Source organism: Sminthopsis crassicaudata, chromosome 4 (assembly GCF_048593235.1).
Source record: "Sminthopsis crassicaudata isolate SCR6 chromosome 4, ASM4859323v1, whole genome shotgun sequence".
NCBI lineage: Eukaryota > Metazoa > Chordata > Mammalia > Dasyuromorphia > Dasyuridae > Sminthopsis > Sminthopsis crassicaudata.
This window is the reverse complement of record NC_133620.1, coordinates 244,817,597-244,830,335: the sequence shown is the minus strand read 5'-3', so window position 1 is coordinate 244,830,335 and position 12,739 is coordinate 244,817,597. Positions and strand designations below refer to the sequence as shown.

General features: G+C 32.4%; 1 protein-coding gene across 2 annotated transcripts in view; it reads left to right on the top strand.

Moving 5' to 3' along the window:
* Positions 1-12,739, top strand: part of COL19A1 (collagen type XIX alpha 1 chain) — a 389,708-nt gene extending 376,969 nt beyond the window's left edge. For both annotated transcript variants that reach the window (XM_074310576.1, XM_074310575.1), the window contains 3 exons: positions 1,704-1,826; positions 10,086-10,163; positions 10,317-12,739. In XM_074310576.1, coding sequence (XP_074166677.1) covers positions 1,704-1,826; positions 10,086-10,163; positions 10,317-10,450 — 335 coding nt within the window. In that variant the 3' untranslated portion in view covers positions 10,451-12,739. The remainder of the gene's footprint in view (positions 1-1,703; positions 1,827-10,085; positions 10,164-10,316) is intronic.

Genomic DNA, 12,739 nt, shown 5'->3' with positions numbered 1-12,739 from the left:
ATTCAGATCCTCATCATCAATTCCACAGACCAAAATCCCTGAATAAAATGTTAACTTTCTTTAATCTCCTTCTTTGAAAAAAAATTATAAGCTTAAAGAAGAAGCCAGTCTGAGCCCCTCATTTTACTGATGAGCACATTATAAAAGGTCCCCAACAACATTGCATAGTAGATAACAATAATTGCTACCATTTGTATAAACTTTTACTATTTGCAAAGCACTTTACATATATTTACTCATTTTTTCTTTCCTACAATCCTGTGATGTAGGTAATATTATTATATAACCCCATTTTTAAGATGAGGAAACTAAAGTCCAGAAAGGTAAAGTGATTTGCATGGTATCAAAAAACTATTAAGTGTCTAAAGCAGGATTCGTGTTCTTACATATAGATATAATCTTCATTATAGGTTACTAAGCATTTAGCTCATTCTTTGAAATTTAGATCTTTGTCACAAATTCCACTGACAAAATCTTCTTTTTTGAAGAAGGTTGATAATCTTAAAGGTAGAAAAGACTTCAGAGATCATGTACGTTATCCACCTGGAATCAAGAATCAAGAAGACCTGGTCCAAATTACCTGTCTTATGGCCATAAGCAAATCATAGTGATTACCTAAGAATTTCTTCTAAGTCATAGTGCTTTGATATCTACATTGATAAAGGGACAAACACCAACATTTCAATTACCTATTAACATATAATAAAGCATACCAGTGAGGAGAGGGTTTTTGTTGTTGTTGTTGTTGTTGTTGTTGTTATTGTGTTGTTACTTGGTGGGTTTATATCTTTGAGGGAAGAGAAGAAAGAAGAAAACAAAGACTCTACCAAAGAAGATCTGGAGCAATTTCAATAATATTGAAACCTTGTCCTTTATAACTTATGAAAGTAATCTTTAGAGAACAAATATGAGTAATTTCTAATATATACATATAACATATAAACACACACACACACACACACACACACACACACACATTGACCTAGCATAGCATTAATATCATGGAGTTGTGGTAAACGTAGACCAGATTGTCATTCCTAGAATAATTTCATCTGTATTAATAAAACAAAGAATTCCAGTTCCACATACATTTAAAACATTTCTGTGGAATAGCTAAGGGAAGGAAGGCATTTTTAAGATTATTTTTAAAATGTGAAACTGAAGTGATATACCTAAATATAGTTCAGCAAGTCAAACTCAGGCCAAAAATTGTCACCAGAATGTGATATAGACTCAGCTCAGGGAAGAACCATTTATCAAATCTGATAGAAGTAGACAGCTAATCTCTAAATTTGAGGCAAAGAGTTCCAACCTATTTTTCCATATAAGACAAAGTCTAGAAGTCTAAAATTTCCAAATAATTGCGGAAATGGTTCATTTGAATTATATAGAGTCCAAGAGCTCTTCGTTTTTTGTTTATAATAAATTCCTTTGGTAGTCTGGTGAGATCTATGAACCTCTTTGCAGAATAATATCTTTAAGTGTATAAAATAATATGTAAAATTACAAAGGAAACCAATTATGTTAAAATATAGTTTCAAACAATTTTTTTTTAAAAACTCAAAAGTTCATGGAATCCAGTTCAGAGCCCCCTAATTACAAATTGCAATTGTAGAACAAACAGGAGATGAGTTTTGGATTGTTGATATTTATGATGTCTCCTTGGGATTCTTATGTATTTTTTTGGGCTTTCATTAACAAAGAGAGAATGGCACTATTCCTCTCCCAGATGAAGCTACCTGCTGCGATGCTTTCTGCACAAGGAAAACCAGGGGCACCAGGTAAAGATGGATTACCAGGCCTACCAGGAGATCCTGGCCCCCGAGGTAAGTTTTTTCTATCAGTTTCTACCTCTAAGGTTTCTTATTCAATCAATACATCTAAAGGCAGAAGAAGCCATGTAGTTTCTTAATAATGTATGTTTTAAGACCATAGCAATGTTTTACAAACTAATGATTAACTACTAGTACCAGAGATGTGTGCTAGCTAATAAAAATTCTTATTCCAGTTGGGATTTAAATTGATCAATTTTAAATGCTGCTAATATAAATTCAATTAGTAATAGCAATAACACTATTATATTAACAACAAGTAATATATACATGTTTCTTTGAGCATTTGATATCTAAGAATTTCAAAACTAATTTATCATATGAGCAGAAATTATTATCCATATTTACTTAATTCTATTTACTTAATGAACAAACTGAAGTGACTTTTCCACAAATGGTGGTTTGGTCCAACATATTTTTTCAGTGATAACTATTAATAAGACTCTATTCGTAAACTACCCCATCTCCCTTAAACTCTGGCTATGGTCTCAGAATCTATGTGCAGCTCTAACATGGGAATATTAAATGCAAATAAGGAACTGTTTCCAAAGGAAAAACTAAGGCCACAATCTTTCATGTGTTTCCTCTCTATCCTTCCTCCCTCTCACCGTCATCCTTACACTGTTTGTTTGTTTGTTTTTACCTCCAGGACCCTTGAAATCAAAGGATACCTTGCATAAAGAAGGGAGATAAGGCTTAACTTAATTTGAATGAAGTGCATACCAAAACTGCCCTTCACTCAATAATTTCCCTTTGATGCTATTTCTCTGCACCTCAAAAGTTTTCTTGTTTCTGTACAAAGTATTCCAAAATGTAAAACTCATCTTTTTGTTCATCAGAAATTAAAAAGCTGCAACTGTAGTCAGTTTTCCCAAATTCTCTCCTGGTATATTTGATTTTAATTAGTGTGATTTCTAGTGTCATCCCACCTGATTTTTTTGGCATGGAAGAAAAAGGCATCAAGGAAGCAATTAAAAACTCCTGTCACTCCCCTGTCAATTTCCTACAAGTCATAACTAGTGAGAATGTCACAGAAAAGACAAAACAGATAAGAAAAATTTCCAAAATGGCCATTCCTACTATTGCTATATCACTAAGTAGTCTACATCATTGTAGAAATATTGCTTCATTTATTACCTTTTTTTAGTTTGGTTTGCCTTAAAGTCAGATCAAGTCACAGACTGAACAGAAGAGTGAGTACCCAGCTGAAAATACATGGAACTGCTGTGAAAACCATGATGTCTAAGGACTATTAACACTGATAGGAGCAAATGCATGGCTGGAGTTTGGTGAAATGATCACCAAAGAAGAGAAGAACATGCAGAAATGAGAAATCCAGGGAAAGAGTTCATGGGATTAGAGGTGGTCTGTAGTGAATTATCACTTATTCATTCCTTAACCATTTAACATATGCTCTACAAACTACAGTTAGATTGTCCAGGCAGGAAGTATTCCAAAGAAAGGATAAGCAGTATAAATGGTTGTAATAGAATAATCCTATTGAATATGTTTTGAAAATGGGGACATTTTTAAAAAATAATGCTTTTGCTAAATATCTAGCTCATAGGATTATGTAATTAAAGCTAGAAGAGAACTTAGAGTTGATCTAATCTATACTCCTCATTTTTCAGGTGAAGAAACAGGTTCAAGAAAATTAAAAGACTTACCTTGAGTCCCATAGGAAGTACTTAATGGAGTCTAAAATTTGAACCTCAGCATGCAATTTGCAAATAATTGCTTTTTCATAACATAATTATAGCTGGGCTCATAATAAAATTCCTTTACTTTCTGGAGTGTCAAATACTACTGTTATTCATATTAGATGGAAGAGTAGAGACCTGATGGAAAATTTTATTTGAATGTTAAAGCATACCTTATCTGATTTATAAATGACATGCTTTTAGCTTTTTAACAAAGCCTCCCTTTGTAAAGACTGGCAAGATGACATGTTAACCCTTTTTACTGAAAAGTTAATTTGAAGCTACAAAGTAACTTAAGTCAATTTAAACATAGTTCTCAATTATTTAATTTCTCATATTGAACACAAGCATCATAAAGTAATTTAATTTATAATTTAAAATATGTCTTCTAACCTCTACTACTGTCTCTTTTTTAAGTGTACTTTTTAATAGGTTACAAGGTACATAACAGAAAAAAAAGGTTATGAACTTTCAGAGAATCTGAAAAATCTGAATAGATTTTGGTGATATGGAATTTCAAGTGAAAAGTAGGAATATGATTAGTAGAGAAGATACCTCTGCACATATGTGTGATGCTATGTAACTTGGTTTTTAAAAACACAGAGAGATCAGGCACACAACTGAAAGGAAAAAAAAATTTAAGTGTTGGTATTGGATTGTGAAGAGGTGATATAGTCTAGTAATTTGTAGTTGACTGCACATAGGTGACTGCTTTAGTATTCAGAATATTTTAGCATTTAATTTCGAGTCAAAGAACTCCAAGGCTGGCTGTGCTACTTATTACACAGCAACCAGAACAAGTCATTTTAATCACTGTAGGACTCAGTTTCCTTATCTTTAATTTGAGATAGTTGGACTAAGTAAATTCTAATATCCCATCCTGCTCAGGATCTATGGTTTATGATTCCTGTGAATTTGAATTATTTGCTTTCCCAAAGTTAGCAATATTTTCTAAGATAAAAGAAAATGGGGTTCAACCTACTAATATAATGGTCAACCTCCAGACTACTGGCTCAATCAGACTGATCCAGAAATTTCATCCTTGTTATTCAAATTCAGAACTGGATCAGAAATCTCTAGAAAAGAGACTATTTGAATTTTGTGTATGTGAACTTGTTTGTGAGGAAGAAAGATACTTTGGTTTAGCAGTTTGTGTTCACAAACTTCTTTGGAAAGGAAGAAATAGAAAGATGCACCATCAGACATCCTTTGCTTGTATATACTCAATAAAAAGAAAATCAAGTGTGAGAACGTGAGATTAAGATCCAAGTTTAAAAAAGGAGTGTTTAACTCTTAAGCATATCTTGTGGAATAATGTTATGTTTCATATTTCAATTGCTTGAAATGACCAGCTAATCAATCAATAATCATTTAAATGCCTACTATATTCTAAGCCCTACTAAAGGCTGGACCTACAAATTTAAAAGGGAAATCCTCCCTGCCTTCAAATAGCTTATATTCCTTTGTATGAGACAAGAAAAAATACATATATACATACATATGTACATATAAATATTATATATACACCTTCATATATGCATAAATACATGCATACATATATTATTAAAATGTTTACAAAATACACTAAAAGTAATTTCTCAAAATAAGGAGAAATATTATACACACACACATACACACACACACACACACACACACACACACACACACACACACACACACATATATATATATATATATATATATATATATATATATATATATATATATATATATAAATGTTATTTTCTCTAGTAGAATATAAGCTTTTTGAGAGCAGGAATAATTTTATTTTATCCTGTAAAATTATCTTGCCTTTGTTATATGTAGATGTATATATATGCATATATATTACATACACAAACATATATTTTTGCATATATGTATAAGTCCAAGCATATAATCTGTATATATATATTAAATACAAGGACATTCCTCAAGACCATGGAGAGATACATTTCATATATATGTGTGTATATATCTGGGTGGCCAAGCCAAGATGGGTAGCCAAAAGAGGTAAGGGTTTTGGTAGTGAACACATGGGTCTTCTGACCAGGTGTTCACTCGGGAACCAACAAGTCAGGGCATCAGTCAGGGCATTATGTGAGTAGGTATAATAAAGGCTTTTAAGATTACACGTGGTTGTTTTTGAGTGCGCTACCGGTTATTAAGCTATAGATTCAAGAGATTGTGGCCAGAGACCTTAGAAGGCCTCAGAGGAGGCGAGCCGGGTAGAGCTCACACTGCAAAGGACAGTGGTCAAAGGTACTCTGGTGGGTCTAGGATAGACTAGTAATTGTAACTGCCAGGAGAGCACGTTACAAATGGCATGTACAAATAATATATTCCTTTATATATTGTAATCTCTAATTTCTCTTTTCTAATACAATGTAAAATCCTTGAGGGCAAGATTCATTTTAATTTGCCATCCAAGGTAAAAATTGCAAAATAATTACAAGACAATTTTGAAGGGGGGAGGTACTAGAAATTTAGGGAATTATAAAGCACTTAAGTAGAAGTTGATATCCGAGCTGAGAGTTGAAGGAAACTAGGAAGTCTAAGAGGTATAGATAAATAGGGAAGGCATCATAGGTCTTTGGATAAGAATAGAAGTTATGATTCCTACTTTCAGTGACTTTATTTATACTTTTCTTTTGATCCCAAAAGCAAGGCTTTTGAAATTCTATTTTAAATGTCTTTTTAGACAATTTTAGATTATCATTGCTCCTACAGAGTTTGTTAGTATAGATCTATTAACTAAATTAAGAGGAAAATTCTCCTGGGTGTTTGGAATCAATTCTCTCTTGCCTGAAGTATACACCATTAGGTCTACATGGTGCTACCATCAGGGGAGTAATGATATTCCTCATTTAGAAAAATAGTAGAAATGCCCAAGAAAATCATAAGTCAACATGGGTTCAGCAATTTGAAAAAGAGGAGAGAATTTCCCTAATTGTGCTCCTGGTCTGCCATGTGAATTTAGAAAAGAAAAGTTATTTAAACTTTTCTGATCTCATTTGCCCTCTCAAGCCCCTGGTTATTCTAAAGAAACAATCTGGTGTTGTAGCTAAAAGGCCATAAATTTCAGAAACCTCTAAAGTATAGAGATACAGGTTTATGGGACTCAAAACAAAGAAAATTCACATCCATGAGTTTGCTTCAATCCCTGTACCTGCCAGATTGAAAATCAGGTTCTTCTTTAATTCCTACTCCTTTCAAGTTCTTCCATAAGGATTAGGTAGATGATAGACAGTTAGATAGATAGATAGATAGATAGATAGATAGATAGATAGATAGATAGATAGATAGATAGATAGATAGATAGTAGATAGATAGATAGTAGATAGTAGATAGTAGATAGATAGATAAAGATAGGTGATAGAGACATAGATATATAGAAAGCTTCTATTATCAGACCTTTCCTGATTCTTGTTAGTATTTAATAGTTTGTTGAATGATTATTTGTGATCACAGTTAATCCACAAACACACTAATCCAAAAGATTCTTCTATTATTCGAAAGAATAATTTATCTGACTAGTATAGATATAGACCTTCAAAGTCTGAATCACTGAACATTCATGTCTGAGTGCTTGAAAATTATATCAAAGGGAACACAAATGGGTTTTGATATATTCCTCCAACAGGAGCAATAGTAAATGTCTGATAGAGTAATATTTATCTAATATGACTGCAGATACATAAAAGAAATCTTTAAATGTAAGTATCAAGTTCCAATTGAAATGTTAGTAACATTTGTTTTATATATATATATATATATATATATATTACATAGTAACATGTGTTATATAGCACATCATCTTTTTAAAAAATTATAACTTCCTCTGTATATCAAAATCACCCCCTTTTCCTTAATATATTCATAGATATAAATACGTACATATATGTATGTATATACAGCCTCCAAAATCACGAACAAAATCACTAATTAATGTCAGCTTCATGTTTCAATTTCCAAATGTTATAATTTATTAATTTGAAATAAGATATCTTTACCTTAATAGGGCCATTTCTATTTATCAGTAATCTAGCCCAACTGCTCATTGAATATGTATGTATATATATATACATATATATATGTATATATATATATATATACACACATACACTCATAAACTGTGTCTACAGAGAGAAGGACAGACAGACATATTTGTGTCTAGTGGTTTTTTTAAAGGTTGTATAGTAATATAACTATTAAAGTAGATGGGTCAAGCTAAATACAGAATTTAATTTGCATATGCAAGATGTTGATAAATGAGGTTCTTTGTTGTAAACTACATCTCTTCATGCAGCTATAGCTCTAGATCTTTCACTCATAGCAAGTCTGATGTTAGTCGGTCATTATTGTTTTTTTTTCTTCTCATCGTCAAAACATTCTCATGTAATTGATCTTCCAAAAATGCAGTGATAAAAGGTGTAGCTGAATATAAAATACAACTCATATAAAGTTTATTTTTTTCTGTAATAGGGCATTTTTTTTGATTAGGCACTTCTAAATGCTTTTTGATGAAGCTTATTAACATTTTTCCTTTATTGTATGTATCCTATAAAAATCATTTCTGCAAAAGACATTAGAGAAATGTTTTCATTGTTAATTAATATGAAACTATGATATAGTTCCAATATGCATCAGACATAATTTTTCTATACAATCCAAAATTATGCTGTCTTTCTAAAATAAACATCAATCCCACCCATAAATATGTGGAGACTTTTTGCTGTGTAGGCGTATGGCATATGCTTCAACCTACTTATTAAATATGTCATTTCTCTTGATTATTTCATATTTGTGATTTGTGCACACCTCAAAAACAATACCCATGGTCATGAAAATGCTCATGCTGTTTGAAAACTAGCATAGGTATTTTTTTCTTCTTGCCTAGTCAAAGCTCAGATAGCATTAGATGAATATGAACTGTGCCACTAACTTGTTGGAATATCTGCAAATCAGAATCTCTAAGGGCTGATAGATACCTCTATAAATATATGGAAAGCTGGGGAGAATTTCAAAAGAATTTTCATATGCTGTTTGTAGGGAGCCATGAGTCTATAGATTTCATGTACTTGCCATCAGTCTGTTGTAATGGGACATAGTTATTACAATGCATGACCAATTTGAAGCTAATTTTTCTGCATTGATTATTTCCTATTGCCATTCCATCTTTGGCTATGTCAATTGCATGTTTCTGCATGGTTGTTTTGTTATTCTGATGTCAAATGCTCCTTAGATAAAAAGAAAGTGGAAAAAAGTATCATCTGTCTTCTAGTTTCTTTACTGTTAAGTGAGTTTAGCAACTAGTACAAGTTGGTGTTGAATTTGATGTGGAGCTTAGCTTTAATTTAAAGATCTGTAGTGTCTGGATATCTTTTCCTAGTCTTAAAACACATTCTTTGAAAGTCCCTATATTTATATCGTTTGATATTTGTCTATGGGTTCTGATAAAAAGTAATTTGTGGTAGATAAATGGCCCAACACTGTCCATTTGGGCTCAGTTGCCTTCAACTGAAGAAATGTTGCCTGATTGATATTTATTCAACTTTTTCAACCAGTGTTTCATCTCCTTATTTTTCTAACCCTCCTTGTAGTTTCCAACTCATGGGAGCAATAAAATCTTAGCCCTCATAAGGCATGAGAACTTGTACAATAAATAAAAAATATAAATGGTGAATTGAACGAAGCCCTTATTCTCTATCCAATGGTTAACAAGTATGTCACATATATACACATATTCTAGCTGTCATGTTGTTAAATATATAATGACTTTATTTAATTGATGAAACTTGAACTGTTTCATGACCAATTTATTTAATTAAAAGAATGACATTTAAGGCAAGTCATTAAATATGATGCTTTAGCCTTGTAAGTAACAATGATCAAATAGTTATTTATGTCCATTTCTGTTTCAAAATAATTTGAGGAATAAGATAAGTTTCATTTTAATTGCTTTGAGACTATTTTGATGCTCATTATCTAGAGTTTGACCAAGAAAATGTGAATGGTAAATTATTATCTTAAAAAGTAATAACATTATTATAATTGTTATAGCAAGAGAATCAGTGATTGTGCCAGTGAATTCAACCCTCAGTAAGGAAACATCACACACACACACACACACACACACACACACACACACACACACACACACACACACACACACTTTTTGCAATTTAGTAATTTTAGAGAATTGCCTAGTCCTGAGAAGCTAAATGATTTCCCCATAATCAAACCTGTAGTCTGTGTCAGATAATCCATGTTTTCTTCACTAAATTATTATTATTTATTTAAAGAGGTGATTCCGATCTATGATTTGATGGTCTATTAAATTTTAACTTGAGAATTATATAGAAGTTTAACCATGTGTTTGAGACCAAAGAACACAGCTACCATTTAATCTTAATTTAATATTTAAGAATAACATCTAATCTTAAAGTAACATTTAAGAATAAGAAAACTTGAAAACAGTCGTTGCATTTGTTCTACTGTCACAGAGCACTTTTATTGTTTTGTGTTTATTTTTTGCATATATGTTATATAGGTTACAGAGGACAGAAAGGAGAAAGAGGTGAACCTGGAATTGGGCTCCCAGGAAATCCTGGTCTTCCTGGACCTTCAGGTAATGATGGTATTGTCTTCACAACCAATAAGCCTTTTTTTTTTTTTTTTTTGAAAAATATTCCTTTTTATCCTTGACTTTCCTACTTTTAGGAGTAGCAGATGAGGATGTGGCCCTTTGTCTCCAAACTAATGATTTCTTTTATTTTACTAGCAACTTGTATGCCAGGTACACCCGGTATTCCAGGGCCTCAGGGTCCCCCCGGACCTAGTGGACGGTGTAACCCAGATGACTGCTCCCATCCTGTGTCTCATGCTCAGCCACCAGGACATGAAAGTGGAAAATGAGCAGCTTCATGAAAATGGCCTGATGTCTAGTGATGACCTCTACCAATTGAAAAATCTGTGGAACTTGGTTTGTTTTAATCAAATCAATCGTCCTGGAGCAGCACTTTGAGAGCATTTAAGCCAAATCCTTTGACTCCAGCTTCTGATGTAAACACCTCTATTTTTTCCAACTCCATTCCCAATGATTTATTTTATTTTTACTGTCTTATTGAAATTTTTCAATAAGATAAACAAGCCCAAACATTATCATGAGCTTTCCTTCTTTGAAAGGAAATTGTCTTAACAGTTTAGTTAGTTGAAAAATGTACATATTTTTACTGTCTCATCCATGAGTTTCATTGCTCTAAGGCATAGAAGAGACAGAATTACAAGTTGTCTTAAAGTTTAAATTGAATGTTCTCGCTGAAGTTTCCTGTCAACTCTTTACTCCAATATACTTCATATTGAATTTTTCCATCTACTTTTGATGGCCTAAGGGTGTGATGCTACTGCCTTCCAATTTAGTCAGACAAATCTTTTGGTAATTTCCTATATAACAATGATAGAAATTGTGTTGCTCTCCCACTTCTCAGGAGATTCTCATAATTTTAAAGAACTCAAAAACTGACCTTTATAAATAAAGTAAACTTTTGTTTTTGTTTTTTATCTAATGATTAACTCAGTTTAAAGCTGAGCAATATTAGCTCCCATAACATGGGGGAAGAAAAATTTCAATACATATATCCATATGTTCCATCACAATATGTACACGTCTCCAATTGTAGATACTATGACCAACCTAGTAGATAGAATCTTCAACTGTGAAACAGAATATGGATTCTGTAAAGAAGAAATATTTGATGATGATGATGATAATGATGAAGTGAACTAAGGATTCTTTATCACATCTGAAGCCGCAAAGAGCTCACAGCTTTTGGTACCTGGGCTTAATGACTCACAAATGACTAACGAGAAAAGACCATCTAAGCAAAAAAGCAACTGGGTCCATCGCTGCCAAAAAGAGCCCATATATAATAAAACTGAGTAGTTTGGGGGGAACCTCCTGAAAGGTGAATGGAGAATTATAGCAAGTATTCAACATCAGAAAGTATGTATTTACTAAATACCCTCCCCAAATAGAGCAAAGGACACAGATCAGATGATGGCCAGCAACCACACATCTCTGCTCTTGCAACCTGTATTCAGAATCTCAGAAGATGGGACTCCTTTGAAACATTTATATAAGCTCCTGGAAAAGGAATACCAAGTAGTATATGTCGATATGGGAGCAGGGGGAGAGTACAAAAAAGGAATTAATGACAATGTTGTCTAAAACAGAAGAAAATGAAATTATAACCATTACTGGATTCTCAATCAACACAAGCTGTTTCATAGTTATTAACTTAGCAGGAAGTTACCATTGGTTGTAAGAAATGAGTTTTTTTTAAATGTTTGATAGCTATACCTACAATAGCTAATCAAATGGATTGTAGAGATTCAAAGGCCATGTCACTTATAGGATAGGGGTGCATCTCCCTTTAACACTGTTGTAGAAAGGCCTCACTTCCCGACTTTCTCTTCTTAATAAAGAGGTTCCAGTTTTCCTAGAGCAGAATGGAAAATGACTTTTGTCTGTTCATCGAAAATAAGGTTAAGATGGCAACTCCATTGTAAAAGCTCTACAGACAGTACAATTGGACTCTGAAATTGAAACAGTCTGAATGTAGTCATCATGTCTGTGGAGCATGTCTGGAATTGAAAGTGGAAAAGAACTGAAGAATTGGCAGAACTGAAATTAGGATGTTTCTTGTACTTAGCTGTGCTCATGATTTTAAATACTTTTCATTTTCAGCTACTATATATGGCTAGGAATACATGGAACATCTTTTGTTTGTTTTGTTTTGTTTTAATTGATTTGCATTGATTTATTTTGTATCATTCAAGTAATTCCAAATTTTCTCACAATTTTTGTGTTTTTTTAAAATTATGAATTCCTGCTCAACACTAGTTTATTTCTTGTGGTGATACCTACAATGGTGCTGTGTTTTAAACAAACTTTATGATTGGAGTCTTCATAAGTGTTTTTCTTTAATAGGATGTTATATTCAAAAGAAGTATACAGAGAGTTATGACATGGTGCTAAGTGTATATTTAGAATTTGGGGTAATTGAAATATGATTCTCAAAACTTGTACCTTTCTTAATAAGATTTTATAGTGTTAATTTACTTGAATTTGTCAGGAGGTTGAACATTTTTGTAATTTAAAATATTATTTTTACTTACTAATCTCCCATTATTTGTTTGTCTTTT